Here is a 16,063-nt window from a genome sequence, read left to right as displayed (position 1 = left end):
GCATACTCTTGTCATCGACTTAAGATGAAAGCAACGATTCCCACAAAAAATGTTTTATTACATCAAATTGCAACATAGGACTTTGTTCACTCCAAATATTTTGCAACAGGGGCTGGTGGGTGGGTCAAAAAACTGCAGCTTGTTCCCTTGAGGGCTCACGAGCGACGAGTGGTGCAGCCTTCGGAGCGCAGGAACAAGAGGACGCTTTCCTGGATTCCCGCGCCTTTTATCCAGCAGCGGGAAGGCGGGGCAGCGCCCCCATCCCGCCCATAGGTACACGGACTTCCGGGCGGGTGTTTAGGACAACCCTTTTAGGCGGCGGGGGCGTGCTCCGACCACGCCGCTATGGGCATACCGGCCGGCCCGCAACGGTTTCCCGGGGGATCGGGGCACCCATCCATGCGTTCGGGGTGACCGAGTGGTCTCCCCTTTCCAATTGTCATCTCCACTGATGGTCCTCTTGAAGCAAAAAGAGGATGTTATGATTTATGGAGAACGTAACGTTTATTTCCTTGACTATTGTGTTGAACTGTGAAGAAAGCAAGACTTCAAAGTGAAAAAGTGAGCCATCGTCACTGATTTTGAGTCCTAGAAGCAGGGGTTTAAGTTTAAATACCTAAAGAGCAATCGAGGCTGGCGCAGCTTCTACCATTACAAAGATCGGGCTTCATTCATGCAGAGAAGCTTTCATTCATTTGCTGGACCATTTATGTGTTGTTTGGTCATTTGTCTAGTAGGAAGTAGATTTGCATATTCTTGTAATTCATATGGAAGTTGATATACCATTGGTTATCCGTGGACATGTGGAAGAATCAAATGTTCGGAATCAGTTTTTTGACACAGGGTAAATAGTCAGGAATGAAGAGTTTTATGCACATTACTCTCAGATAGTATATGGCTCCAGAGTATTTTTTGCATCGGGATGAAGTGGGTTGAAGTAAATTGGAGGCAAAAAGTCACTTTTCCGGAAGTGGATTTGAGGGACCCGTTTTATTCTTTTGATTAGATGTGGAGGGTCACATATAGTGTGAGCATTTTCTATTTATTACAAGGAAGTTAGACAAGTGCGTGCCTGGATGCACCAAATAAACAGTTTTTACAAAGATGGTACAGTTGCCAGTGGTGAAGGTGACAGATGTGGTGGATCTTTTTTGTTAGTGGTCGGAGAATCACAAGTAGGATACACAGAGGCAAATATGTTTGCATTGTGCTTTTAATTTCAGTTTAATGCCATGCCACAACTCCCTTTCATTATTCATCCCATTATGTATTTTCAAAACTAGATCAGGTATAAAAGTTGATTTGTATGTTTGACTTACTCAAACTGTAGGACATCTACACATTTAACAATTCTGATACGTGTTTCTTGTCATGGCACAGTAAAATGTATCCTGTCAAACAGATTTTACACCATAAATACGCTTTAAATGGTGAAGTAAAACATCTTTTTGGTTTGCAGTATAAATACAATTCTGGACTTTTTGCCAAAGCAGAGGAGAACTGGTCTGTTTTCTGCAACTCAGACTCAAGAAGTGGAGAACCTGGTCAGAGCAGGTCTCCGCAATCCTGTGCGGATTACTGTGAAAGAAAAAGGTGTCGCTGCCAGCAACACACAGAAAACTCCAGCACGCCTTCAAAACTTCTACATGGTCAGATCTAACTTCACTCACTATATTGTCTTTTAAGTTGCTTACTTTGTCTGTCAAAAAAGTAAAGAAATTAAAAATAAAACCCAAGATAGTAGCTTTGAAGCCTTTGTAAGGTTTTTTGAACTATTACATTTCTGATAAGTGTTACCAGGATTGTGACAGTGGAGATGGAGGACTTTGGTCTACCTGAGAAATTTCCATGACAATTGACTGATTTCCAGGAGGGTTGGGAAGAAGGTACCAATTAAACCTTTTTTTTAAAAATAAATTTCATAAGTGAAACCCTTTGCCTATTTGATGAAAGAGGTGATCTCGTGGTCAGTTTGGTCATTTCCTTAACTGCTGAACGGGAGGGTGGTTTGCTCAAACACTGTCTAAGTACAAAAAAGCTAATATAAATAAAACATTGCTCTGAACCTAGGAATCCGTCTTTGAGTGCCACTGATCACAATTTATGTTCCACTTACCTATTTTTTCCTTTTGCATGTTGATTGTTCCTTGTGCAGATCTGCAAAGCAGATGAAAAGTTTAACCACCTTGTTGGCTTCCTTCGACAACATAAGCAGGAAAAACATCTTGTCTTCTTCAGGTAGATTTCTTAAATATCCTTCAGTGACAATTGTCGATTAGCTATGGAGCAAAGTTCTGTGCTTGGAACACAGTCGATTTTATTCTGTTGTGCTGCAGCTGTTCCAGTTTGTTAATGCAAGGCTTCCAGAGACAGAGCACATAAAAATGAAATTCATGTGAAATATAAAGTAGCTAAATCCCCTAATTTGAATTGTCCTAAAGCCAGATGTTAAGCATGGCTTTGTAGCCTTCATGCTCATGTGATATTTGTGTATGAAAGCAAGCTCAATGCCAATAATGATCTTTGCCCTATTTACATTTGTTTAACTTGAAGGCTCCTCAAAGTAGCTTTGCCATTGATTGAACCTCAAACATTGCTTTAGTTAGCTGCAGAGCTTGAGACACTTGCAGAATTTCAAGATGCAGGTTGTCCATCTTTTGGAAGACAAGTTGGTGTCAATTAATCGGATGGTTGAGATGAATGTGCGAGACACATACTTGAGAGTTTGTGGTCAAAATTCGAATCAACCGGCTAGTCCTATATATTTGAGTAACCTTAATGTGAGTTTTGACTCTCAAATACATCTAGTCCTTGAGGTGTTTAACCTGGAAAGGGCATTAGGCTCTTACTGTTACCCACAGACTACCAATCAGAAAGAAATGTTGAGCTTGGTCCTTTAGGGTCATGCTTGAAAGATTAATCTGTTAATGGCCACAAGTCTGTAATGAGCGGTTGGATATGTTTGCAGCAGTGAGATGTGAATAGACATCAAGTAAATCCTTGGTGTAAAAACTGAAAGATTTGACTGGATAGCTGCACTCAAAATGGATATGCCAGCTGCTTTCTCCTGATTTATATTCTCTAATACGGAAGATCTTTTCAAAGTCTTTCCAGCACTGTTTAGGTTTAGGTGGAATATTTTTTATAATTGTGCTTACAATAGCCTTATTATTTGCGATAGGCCAAACGATGTTTGTTTTATGATCAGAAAAGGACTTCTAAATCTACTGACTCATATGATGGGCTAAAAAGTATTGAACTATAATAGCATTATTTTTTTATTTTTTATTGTTTCCCTCTTGGTCAACAGTACTTGTGCATGTGTGGAATACTATGGAAAAATCATTGATGCCTTGGTTAAGAAGGTGAAATTGATGAGCATTCATGGGAAAATGAAAGATAAGCGTAACAAAATCTTCACTGAATTTCGGAAATTGGACAGGTATGTGTGCTTTATCAATTTCACTATGAACAAAATACTAATTATTATAGTTCCTGTAACCATGTCTGAATCAATGTCTACTAATGAAATCTTGCCAGAAATCATGGGTGTGATCCTTTATAAGTTTGTGATTTGTTTCTTTTCCATTACTCCTTAGATTAATTTTTTTAACATATGGCTGTCCTTCATTTTTAGGTCGAGCCTGCAAGAGCGCATGCACAGCTTGCGCACATGCTCTTGTGACTATTGTATACAAAAGTAACTTGCAACCCACCCAGTGCATACCGTTTGTTGAATTCTCCTAATTGACCACTGCATGCCAAGCATCCCTTCATTCTCTTTCTGTGGAGCAGGGACCAAGCACATTCAGGATCTATTTCTTCTACCCCTACCATCATTTTCCCCTGCATGCCTCTGGCATTCCCTCCCGCCATCCCCGCACCTCCCTTCACCTTCTTCGTAACATAGCTTTAAACAAAAGAACGCTATGACTGGGACAATGCTGGCTGCCTGATAATGCTTTTTGTCTTGTCTTCAGATTATACAAAACACTTATAACTTGTGTACCATTGATTATTGAGGAAGCTTTCAGATGTGTTTCAAATGTTTGTGTCTATGGCTATGCGTGGTTTGGTAATTACACTGCACTTAAGAGCGCCCAAGGTTGATGTCTAAATTAATACAATCGAACCTTCATGTGGTTTTTCTCAAGCGTGCTAGCGTGAAACCCAGAACGATCATTTCCATTATCGCATATCTTAATTAAAAGTGTAGTGGTGCTTAAGCCATATGCTTAGATAATATCAAAACATTAATTAGGTAGAAAATACAGTTGTTATGAAATGTATGTCCATCTCACTTTGGGAACACATATTAAGCATGATAGTTTAAGCCGCTTCAGTGCTTAAAAATGTTTAGTGCATCAAGCAGGACGCACTGTTCGTGCTTCAAGAAGAATTACCTTTAATGCAACTCAGTTTTTTTGTACAGAAACAGATTGTGTTAAGAAAGAATGCAGCAGATGGGCTGCATAGTTTTCACAGCAGCTGATTTAAGAGAAAGTGAAAATGGGGTGTCAGCCGAGGTACACTGGTGAAAGTTACAAATTACTCCAAGGGACAACGTGTTCTAGTGCACTTTTTCTTCTACATATCATTGTAAATCATGACCTCAACCCTCAGAATCCATTACATTGTTAGATGAATGTCTTAGGCTGGAACATGATGTCCCTATTGGTATGGTGTTACCTGGGACCCTCAACACTGGTTCTAATTAATAATACAATGTTAGTACTCTCTTGCGCGTCTCTGTATAGTGCCCCCCTGTTGGCTCTTAGTGCTGTGGACTGTCCAAATGGTGTAATTTGACGATGTTGCACACTTCTGGAATGTCTTTACTGGAAGTTATCAAGCCGCTCTACACCACTCGGCCCACCTCCCACCCGCAATTCTAAGCTACTTTACTCTATGCCTCTTTGGCTCTTGACAAGCAGCGAGTGCAATTCTTTATTTTCTCTTGTTTAACTGGCACAACATGAAAAATTGGTTTCCTTTCCGCCAGTGTGACAATTTGGTTGTAGGGTAAGCTCGTCTGTATCTCCGAAGAGGCAGGAGCAAAGTTCTTTACTGGTTGTCCTCTTCTGTTGATTTCTAGAAAGACTGAAACCAGTGTGGACATACGCAGTCTATCACAGTGCCTTTCAGTTCAAGTCAGGCCAAGTAAGGCTCCTGTTTTCTCAACTCTGCTCTTGCAATAGTAGGGAGGATCTGTAGAGCAGATGGAAGAGTAGCATAGAAGTGTAGGGGGAGGGAAGAGGGGCTGTGTTTGTTTTGTAGCTGACGGAGAGGGTAAGTACACAGAGCAAAAGGGAGATTTGGGGTGGAGTAGACCGTGACCAGGAATCCAAGTAAAGTTGCACTAGGGTAGTGAGCGTCATATTTGATGTTGTACTTTCCTCCTCTTTTATGCTGGGACTTTTTATGGGGTCTACAATATAAGTGCTGCTCTGATGGAGTCTGATCCATCTTTTTAAAGATATAACTCGTTGAAATTTATTACAAAAAGTAAAATTGGTACTTTAATGATAAGAGTTGTTTGTTTATTGAAACATTTCAGTGGTATTTTGGTTTGCACCGATGTGATGGCTCGTGGGATAGACATTGCAGAAGTGAATTGGGTTTTGCAGTATGACCCGCCAAGCAGTGCCAGGTATGTTCCTATTCCTATGCTCCAGTGCAACCACTTCAAGTGCTTTCTGTGAAGTGTTGCTTCATGAAGCTGTTCTTGGCTACAGATGTACTATGTAATATATATATCCCATCCATATAAACCATCTTTTAAGATGTCGTTTTTTTTTCTTTTACATACACCTGTGACGATGACTTTTACTGCTAACAGCAAAAAGCTCTGGCTTACTGTGGTGTTGCATGTCCTTTCGTTCTAGTGCTTTTGTCCATAGATGTGGCAGAACCGCAAGAATTGGCCATCAAGGCAGTGCCCTTGTCTTTCTTCTTCCCATGGAAGAGTCATATGTCAGTTTCCTTTCAATAAACCAAAAAGTGAGTAACTGCTCTAAATGCAATATTGTAAGGGTTGTTCCTTATTCTTTCCCTTCATGTTAATTCCCTTAAGTTATTAACCTTTCTCCTAAGAGCTGGCATTCCCTGTAGATCTGTGATTTATTGTCTTTTTTATGTGGTATATGACAATCAGAAGCATGTCTTTGTGCTGATAGCAAATATTAATAGCTTCTACAATGGCCCTGATTTTTGTAATCCTTAAAGTGCTGAAGGGATAACTAGGCATCAATGCAATGTAATCTAGTCACTTTCTGGTTTACATGCATGTAAAATTGCAGCAGATGTATTAACCTACAGTTATATTTTGCCTACAGTTTGCTTGCTGCAGAGTTTGAACTACAGCAGGGTTCTAGCTCAGAGTGCAATACATACCTGTAACTGCATTGTCTACCAACTATTTGTATTCCTCTACTATACCTAAGGTGCAAAGCCATTTGTTGGCTGGTATGTTACAGCGGGAGAGACTGAAGACTTCCTCAGTCTTTTTGCCAGAGTCCCGTTGCAGCATATATAGTGTGTGGATATCTACTGACGTTCATGGGAATATACTGCAGACTGTAGTGGAGGACTTCTGCCTCCTGTGCTGTCTGCCTGGCATCTCTCATCATTGGTCTGTTCTCATAGTCCTCGATCTAATTACTTCCCACACAAAGCATTGAATGTGTGCGCATGACAATTTCCTTGCATCTACCTCAAAGAAAACAACAGTTTCAGTGGCTACACTCTCGCTGGGAGCAGGTATTTAATGTTAGGCTACAAGGTCATTGTCATCCCTCTTTCATTACCCATCAACCCACCCACAAACAAGTAGGTCTCCTTGAAGCCACCTTAACCAGGAAAAAAGGTAACTGTCTTCAGCTTAATATTGAAGTTATTGTTTTTTCTCCTTAGCATTTTGTTGGATAAATGTTTGCACTAAAGTTAAAATGGAATGGAATAAAAAAGACCTTCATGTCCACTTTCTGCAGGGTCACTCCTAATTGTTTTCCTACAAATTCTGATCTGTATGGATGTAAAACCTGCAAGTTGAACGCTGTTTTCTTTTAGAACATGTTTCAGCCCTATTTTTTCAGTCCTATTTTATTTAATTTTTTTCAGTGTCCCCTGCAGGAAATGCAGCCCTTTAAGAATTCTGCAGATGTTCTGCCAAAGGTGAGAGTGATGGCACAGGCTGACAGGGCAGTGTTCGAGAAAGGAATGAAAGCCTTTGTGTCGTATGTGCAGGCCTATGCCAAGCATGAGTGCAGTCTCATCTTCAGGATAAAAGGTAACCCTCCTTCATGAAAATGTGAGAAATGTAATAGGCTTGTACAAATATGCTTGAATAAATACACAAAAAATGCGTGTTTTCACTGAACTGATCCGTAACCTCAGACACATATCATCTACAAAGGGTAATACTCCTTCGTTTGGATCCTAAAATAAACAGTGAGTATTACTGAGGAAGCTAACTATGTTGTTTGTCCATCAGTACCCCTTTAGTATTGCATAGTTTGTATTTATTGTATTTCATGTAAAAAGATTGGGAGGGAGAAATGTTTCAGGCAGCATCTATACTCCCACACCACACCCCGCTCTGCCCCACACCTTTCGCCCAAATACCTCTCTATTCTACCTCCACCTCTTTATAATGCTCATGTAATGGAAACTAACTATAGGTCACTCCTATCGAGCAAACCACTCCTGCGTGCACCCCCAAAATATTTTATTGTTATTATTCATAATTAACTAGATGTTTGTAATTTGTTATACAATCCTTTAAACTTTGAAAAGCTGCATTTCTTAAACTATTTGTTTTCTAAGAGTTGCATTTCACAGATGTTGATTATTTATTTTGTGTTCTAAAGTTATTGCTTTTCCTTCCAAATTTTCCCTCAACCTGCATGTTTGAATGTTCTTCCAATCTTCTTGTCCATTAGTATTGGGCACCTGAGAACAATGCAGTTGGGTTCTAAATCACTCTAAGAAAAATCAAGTGATCAACAAGGGGTAATGATCCATCAGCGTTTCCTGAGTGATTTACGTTGAATTAATACTATATCTTTGTTTCTTGTTCACTACCTGGACATTTATTTGGAGGCAAACAGACGTTGTAAACCATCAGCTGAGCACAACTGATGTTCTGAATATACACCCACAACTCACTTTCCATAGGTAGGCCTTCCAAATCCCATGCATTCTTCTATCAGAGTTGTGTCGCACACTGCTGTCCGTGCAGACCACCTGAGGGTCTCTGCCAGTACCAGGGGCCTGGGTAACTATGCCATCTTAGTGATCACATTTCTTAAATTCAAACCAGCTTGATCCAAACCTGGCCTTCGTTACCTGAAACCACCACCTGGACTGCCTTGTATCTGTACTTCTATCTAGACAGAATCTAAAAACCTTTCTCTTTAAACTTGTTTTTCAAAGTCAACTAATGTTTGAGCAATATCTACTCTTGCAAAAATGTTAGTCACACTTTCATCTGCTTCTCGGGTACACCATGTACTTTATTCCCAGGTCTCTGACTCATGTCGTCCTATCCAATCCAAAATGTTTGGTAATCCTTTATGTTCCTATTGTAAATTTAATGTAGAGAACTGTTAACTCCTATTTTCCGCTTTTGAATTTTGTTACTCTAAAGAGCACTGTTGGTCTGTAGAGTATAGTTTATGGACAAAACAACAAATGCAACTATAATTAAGCAGGGATGTAGTCCAAACAAAACCAAAGAGTAAGACTTTATATTTGACTTCTTCTTTTTTAGCAGCATGACAAAAACCTATTCTTTGAGTACACTATTTTGAATTAAAGAAGAGGCAACCGAAATCCTCTTTTCTCAATAAACGCAAAGCTGGAGTTTTATTTTGATAGAAAACTTTGCGATTTTTATATTATTTAACCTTTTTATGCTTCTGTACAGCATCTTGCTTCTTACAGCACAAAACATCCTGGAACAAAATAATAAAAAAACATTGAGACTAAACCATAATCCCGCGTGCCTTCAACACAAACTGTGCATGGTTCACAGAATGGTGACTCGAATAATAATTAGGCTTAGTTATTAATGTTGCAGGTAGTTCAGTGGATTTGGGACATAGTGTTTGATGGGACCTCAAGTGACCGATCAGTTGCAATTAATTATTAGTTCCCAGTCAGATTTTTATATGTGCCTGATATCTCATGTGTTTGCTCTTCCGGGAGGAAGGGTGGTGGTCTGGGATGCAGGCACGAAGAGCGAGAATGACCCAAAGCAGGCAGCAGGATGCTCACATCTGAGTTGGTAGAGAAGGGGCATTTATCAATAAACTTTACTTCTGGGATAGAGCTGCGGCTAAACCAGTGCCACACTTGTGACTTTTGGAAGCAGACTGCCGGCCATTCCTTCAGCAGACACAGCAGCTTCAAGTTATGTCAGAACCTGCCTCCACGTGGCTTGCTTGGAGTGTGGCACACCAGACATCCGTATGTGCAGAATAAATCTGCAATGTGAGGTTTAGCATTGGAGTGGGCAAGGCAGAGTTGTTCTGAACTGGGTTGGAGCCTGGCACAGCATCAGAAATCTGTGCCAGGAACCCTACTTGGGCCCAAAGTCACACTTTGAGGTGATGCTGTTCTTTGCTTGTCCAAGTGTAAAACCCCAGCAGCTACATTTCTCGACTGACCTGCCGGATCCGACTCCAATTATTGTTCAACTGTGTGCTTATCGTGGCTGCTAACCCTGCTTATGAGCCCATGTGCCCAGTGAGTGAAACAAACCAATTCGACAACTAAGAAGGTGAATTATAATTTGTCCATTTGATATAGTTCTTGATAAAACCTTCTGAAACTTAGCGTAAAATGACAACATTACCAACATTTCAGAATTGGTGGTACCCTTTATATTGGTTTAGTGCTGCTCTTGATATGATCAGGCTATGGGCTTTAGCAGTTTTAATAACCATCGGTGGGAAAATTTAACTGGTGGTTTGTCAAACTCCCCTGGTCATGTCCCGTCACTATGCCCTTTTATGATCTCAGTGGCTGAAGGCACCTTTCTAACCTTTATGCTGCTTCAGTGTAACAGTCTTGGCATGTGTGGCCTTGCCCATCATCTTTTAAAAACGACATCTTCTGGTACTATACCCCTGAGAAACTTCACGAGATGGACCACACACACGAGACGCGCTCTGCTGGCGGGGCTGCGGGGAGAGGGGGTACACTGGTACACCCGTTGTGGGACTGTTCACACCTGCAGGGTTATTGGAACCAGGTGCTAGACGAAATAGATCTGCACTTAGACACCACCATTCCGAGGTTCCCCGCATATGTGCTGCTGGGCTCTCCCAATCCCATCACTTACCCCCTGCGCTCCCACAGAGGAAGGCTGATAGCTATAGCCTTGAGATCGGCGACACAAAATATTCTCACTTATTGGCGCACTACACATGTTCCCACTTTTCAGGGCTGGCTGCACCGTCTCTGGTACGTCTTGGGGATGGAGAAATTGTCACTGATTGCTAAAGGGGAGGGCGACAAGTATCCAGAATTATGGCAACCCTTCTTAACGCTTTTGGCTTCTGAATTTAGAGAAGTGACCTGCCCCAGATACCTACGCCTGTTGTGGCTGTCACAGCCGGCTGCTACAAACACCGAGGCTTGAGAGACCACTGTTAAGTGGTAGGAAAATGGACCTGGAACATGGGTAGGGGGTGGGTAGGCTGGGGGGTGGCAGGGATGGGGTCATTTCATTTGGTTATGGTTCTTTTTCCCTTTTTTGGACACTGCTAAGCTACCTCGATGCGGACCTGATTGCAGGAGCCATTACCTTGATGTGGTGCCCCACTACTCCGAGTCACCACCAATGGAGCTCTGAAGACGCTCTAATAACACTTGGACTTCAGGCCAGGGTCCGCAATAAGCATACGTCCAAACGCTCTTCTCTCCCTTTTCCCTGTTTTGACTTGTTACTAAAAGCTGTATTGACGCTGGCTGGGCTGAATGTTGACGCCACGCCAGTTTGTGAAGCATATTGGTATGATACACTGACTCTGCAGCGCAATAAACAAAGTTTATACATAAAAACGACATCTTTGCAAAATATATGCAAATTAATTTCCCATAAAGATTTAAAAACTACAAAAGAAAATCTGCTCTCAGCCTATTGTGCACATTGTAGGAAATTATTTTTTACATTGCACACAATGGTCAAAATGACAGGAAAAAACCCAAATATCAACAGCATTCATTATATTAAAGCTCTAAATCTCAACTGTACAATTCCATAAATGTAGCTCAGTCTATTTAACCAAACGTATATTTTTCACAGTTTGACAGTGATATCTTATCATTCTTTCTTTATGCATTGATTTGATTAGCTGCTATTATTATGTCGTTATTTTCACATTTAAAGGGAGTCTCTCAAAAGTTCCAGAAAAGGGAAAACCTAGAAGTTCTGAAGAATGGGGAAACATAGAATTGGAGTTTTCCACTGTAAACCAGTTCCAGATTCTCCTATTCCACCACCTTATGAACGTTTAAAAAAACATTCACTGTCTTTTTTTTAATATATATATATTCTCTGTTCAAAATCTTTAGCTCAAATGAATGTAGCCACATGTGGTCATGTATAGGTTGAAGTTTATGGCTTCCTTGTCTTGAGTCACATAATATTATAATTCTCAAATTGATAATTATGAATGTAAATTATAATTTATTTTGTCTTAAAGACCTGGACTTTGCAAGCCTAGCCAGTGGTTTTGGTTTGCTGAGAATGCCAAAGATGCCAGAGCTCAAAGGGAAGCAGTTTCCAGACTTCACTCCAGTTACTCTAGATACAGATGCCATTCCATACAAGGATAAAAATAGAGAAAAGCAAAGGCGAAAAATGCTCGAGGAGCAAAGACTACAAAGACAGCAGCATACAGAGCGGAAAAGATTCATAAAGAATAAAGCCTGGTCGAAACAAAAGGCCAAAAAGGAAAAGAAGAAAAAAGTGGCTGCAAAAAGGAAAATAGATGAGGTAAAGTAAAACATGACTGGAACTAAACAATGAATGTAATTATATTTTGGTCAATTTAGTTTGTATATTTTATTGGTCCTTGTCTACACACTGTGCTAGATCAAGTTTACATGCCTTACATCTTGTGATAATAGTTTAATGACTTTGCTCTATATGGTGCTAAATGTAGGCGGTCCTTGACAATTGTTTGTAAAAGGTTTGCCATATTACACAAGTGCTTAACAAATAGCTCCAGGAGATCATAGACAAACACTGACCTTGGTCTAAAGCCAGAATACACGTATATTGTCTACTTGAATGCATAATCTTGAGTGAGTCTTCTAGAAGAGAAAAAAACAATGCTATCCATGAATGTTCTAGCCAAGTGGGCCTGTTTTTTGAATGTGTAAAGTATGCCTGCTTTTTATTTCAACGTTGTTTTACTGTGAAACAAGATTAATAGTGAGGTAGGAAAAGGAGCATCCTTCACTGTTGCTTTGGTGGATGCAGCGGGTGTAGAAGAGGGAGGCAGAGATGTCTAGAGGGTTTGTGGATGTTCTTGCGGGTGTTGTTTTATGCTGGTCCTTGATTGCGGAGGGCTTTGTAGGATGGGCAGGTAGTGGAGCTTCCTGAGGTGGCGGGTGATGTGGGTCCATTTGCGGAGGTCTAGGATAAGTTTCGGACGAGATTGCATTGATCTGGCTGTCCAGGATGATGCCAAGGTTGGGGGTATGGTCTGTCGGTGTGGGAAAAGATCCTATGTCGAAGGGTTCCACAGGTAGGTAGGTGTTCTTCCCCGAAGATAAGCACCTCCGTTATGTCACTGCTGCGTTTCAGGCAGTTGTCTTTTATCCAACCGGCGACGTTTGTCATGCACCTGTGGAAGTTGGCTCTAGTGATGTGGGGCGGTGGGTCTTCTGATAACAAGAGTATTAGCTGGGTGTTGTCAGAGTAGAATATGATGTCCAGTCCATGGGTTCTGATGATGTTGGCTAGGAGGAGTCACATAGGTGTTGAATAGCTTGGGACTGAGGGATGATGAGCATTGTGAGAGATGCTGCTAATTATGCTTTTGGGTTCCGAGGTTGATTCTCTCGGTTCCTCAGGTGAGGAAGGAGGCAATCCATTTGAGGGCATTACCTTGGATTCCATTGTGAGGAAGTCTTTTGATAAGGGTGTGGTGAGACACAGGTTCAGGGCTGCTGTTCCTCCCTGGTTGAGGAGGGTTCTGATGTAACCTGTGGCAGCGATCAGGGCAGTTTCAGTGCTGTGGTTGGTGCAGAACCTGAATTGGGAGGTGTCCAGCAGGTTGTTGTTCTCCAGGTGTTCAGTGAGTTGGCGGCTGATTGCTTTTTCGAGGACTTTGGTGGGAAACGGGAGCAGAGAGATAGGGCAGTAGTTCTTGAGTTCGTTGGAGTTGGCATTAGTGTGACATTCTGGTTAAACTATGCAAATGGACTGTACATCGGACTCCTAAGAGAACAAATCTGCAAGCTACAAAGAATACAGCAACCAGAAAAGTATTTTGTCTAAATAGACTCACTTACATTACTCTAGCTGTAAACGCTCTTCACTAGTCACAGAGGCTTAAAGAATACTCTTCAGAGCTCTTTGCTCTGCAGACCGAGTGAGCCATGGGTCGGAAACCAACCTTCTTACAAGCTAAACTCGGTTTATACAACCAAAAGCAAAACCTTCGATCAAGTATGGCTCCATGCCTGATAATCCCCCTTATAAAAAATAAAGTGGTCTAGGTGGTAACTCTTTCTCATTACAAACTTGCAAGCCTTGGAATATACCCCCAAAAAGACTGAGGGCCATTGACCATCACGAAGAATCCTGAAGAGGAATGAAGATCTGTCACTTTCCAAATACTGAACTTGAATGAAGTCCCTTACTACAATATGGAGTAGTTGGTATATGCTGCCTGCGATCCTATCGTTGCATTCCTTTGCCTACAACTAGCGCGGAGTTCCTCTGTTATGTCTTGAGAACACTCTCTAAACACACACAACACCAAAACTGAGCAATGACTGATTAGACAGCTGCCAGTTTGAAATGAAGTTTCTAGAGTACATATATTTACTTTTCTTTCCAAACTGGCTTGTTATTATACAAGCTGTGGTTAGAGCACCTCTTGATTATTCTAATACTCTCTATATTAGTCTCCGAGCCTACTCCATATAGAGACTCAAAATGGTTTAGAACAGTGCTGCTTTTGAACTTGATGCTACGTGTCTTGATCGCAAATCTTCTGTGGACTTCTGCCTTATCTTCTGTTTCGCCAATGAATTAATTAAGTTTCTGACAGGTCTAATAAGCCGTTGTTGTGTTCTTCCATGGTGGGCAAAAAATGGTTGTAATGAACAAATATGCTCCCTTTTCATAAAAATGTGTCTTGATAACTTTTTCTTCAAATGTACTTTCTTTCCTTTCTCCAGGGCTCGGATATTGAGGACGCAGATATGGACGAGTTGCTTAGTGACACAAGGCTTCTAAAAAAGTTAAAAAAAGGTAAAATCAGTGAAGAAGAGTTTGAAAAACAGCTGACCGCTGGGAAAAGAGGCACAGCAGAAGGCGTTGATTCTGAGACTTCTGAATAATGGAAAATAAATACCTGCTCTTGTGTTTTGCAGTTCAGTTGGATAAATGAACTGTTGGAAATTAAGCTAAGGATAGACAATGTATGCATGGGCTCTATTAAGACTGTAAGGACCCATGAACTGAACAATGCATGGCTTCCGCAAATGCTCAGCAAGCCATGCACATTGGGTCCTGGTGAATGCACATCAACTAGTCAATGAATCCTTTTCAGAGGACAAAAAAAAAAGGATATCCGAATGACGAGGAACACACCTGGGCTAAGTTGTCTTCTCTTTAAAAAAAAAAAAAGCCAACCCTAATTTACTAAGATTAGGGTGAGAATATTCAGATTAGAGTGATTACCACCACTCAAATCATCTGACATTATCAACTTAAAAATTAGCTTCCGCGAATGAAGTATATAATGAACTGCCCTCAGTAGCTAGTCCAGTGTAAGTCTTTGGACTGTGGTGTTTTTTTAAGACAGCTGCCACCGTAGATGTCTTTGATAGATTACAGCTGTGTAGTGGAGAGAGGGAGTTAGAGAGAAAACAGACGAGTGGGAGTGACTAAATAGTCTCCGGGTCAGTGCAGTCATCTACAGGAACTGTTTTCAACCTGCTGGGTACTGAGTTGAACCTCAAGTGACCGACCAAATAAGGCTTCAATACTTCTGAAGTCAATGAAAGGCATGCAATTGAGTTTTGTAATAGGAACTCTTGTTTATGAAGCTATTGTTTTATTAAAGGAATTGCTGTACTTTTTAGGTATGTGGAGCACCAGATGCAGCACCTCTGGGAATTGTTTTAATTGATCAGCCGAAATAAAAATGCCTTGAAGTTACAAAAACCAAAGTGCACACATTGCATTAAGCAAGTCCTTTTCAAAATAGATATCTGCTGCAAAGTTTGAATATGAAATTGTGTACTGGCACAAAAAGAGAGTAGGCCCACATTTCAGGACAATTTTGTACAGTTTAAGGAATCCAAATGGGATATCGGGCCCAATGGAGGGAACTATTTTATAACTCCTCTTAATTTAGAAATTCAGCACAGCAATAATGCACAGGGTGCATACACCTTTTACTTTAATAGTTTAGATAAGGGGAATGGAAAGAGAATTTTTATACAAAAATGTATCTTTGTTCTTCTCATTAGTCAATTCCTGACTAATTTATTAAAACAAATCAACTTCAGAGGTTGTTTTTAACAAAAGACTTAGGGGCAGATTTATGAAGGGCTTGCGCCACGTTTACGCCGCCGTTGCGTGACGCAACGGCGCGGAAACGTGGCGCATCCCTGCGCCCTATTTACAACGTGACGCATCTAGGAGATGCGTCACGTTGTACAGCACTGCGCCATGAGGAGGCGTTCCTGCGCAGGGGGGGGGGGCGTTCCTGCGCAGGGGGGGGGGCGTTCCTGCGCAGGAACGCCTCCTGAAAGTGGCTGAGTGAAATCTATGAGATTTCACTCAGTCACTTTCTGGGCAATGCTGCGT

At 41.1% G+C, this 16,063-nt stretch overlaps 1 protein-coding gene across 1 annotated transcript in view; it reads left to right on the top strand.

Annotated features, from left to right (window-relative positions):
• DDX55 (DEAD-box helicase 55) overlaps nt 1–15,415 on the top strand; it is a 47,845-nt gene extending 32,430 nt beyond the window's left edge. The window contains exons 7-14 of the mRNA XM_086942908.1: nt 1,460–1,649; nt 2,156–2,238; nt 3,311–3,442; nt 5,558–5,650; nt 5,886–6,000; nt 7,120–7,288; nt 11,712–12,004; nt 14,425–15,415. Coding sequence (XP_086799034.1) covers nt 1,460–1,649; nt 2,156–2,238; nt 3,311–3,442; nt 5,558–5,650; nt 5,886–6,000; nt 7,120–7,288; nt 11,712–12,004; nt 14,425–14,586 — 1,237 coding nt within the window. The 3' untranslated portion in view covers nt 14,587–15,415. The remainder of the gene's footprint in view (nt 1–1,459; nt 1,650–2,155; nt 2,239–3,310; nt 3,443–5,557; nt 5,651–5,885; nt 6,001–7,119; nt 7,289–11,711; nt 12,005–14,424) is intronic.
• The last annotated feature ends 648 nt before the right edge of the window (nt 15,416–16,063 follow it).

The sequence above is a fragment of the Lissotriton vulgaris genome, chromosome 11, assembly GCF_964263255.1.
Source record: "Lissotriton vulgaris chromosome 11, aLisVul1.2, whole genome shotgun sequence".
NCBI classification, from domain to species: domain Eukaryota; kingdom Metazoa; phylum Chordata; class Amphibia; order Caudata; family Salamandridae; genus Lissotriton; species Lissotriton vulgaris.
Note: the sequence above shows the minus strand (reverse complement) of the source record. Positions and strands in the feature narration are given on the sequence as shown.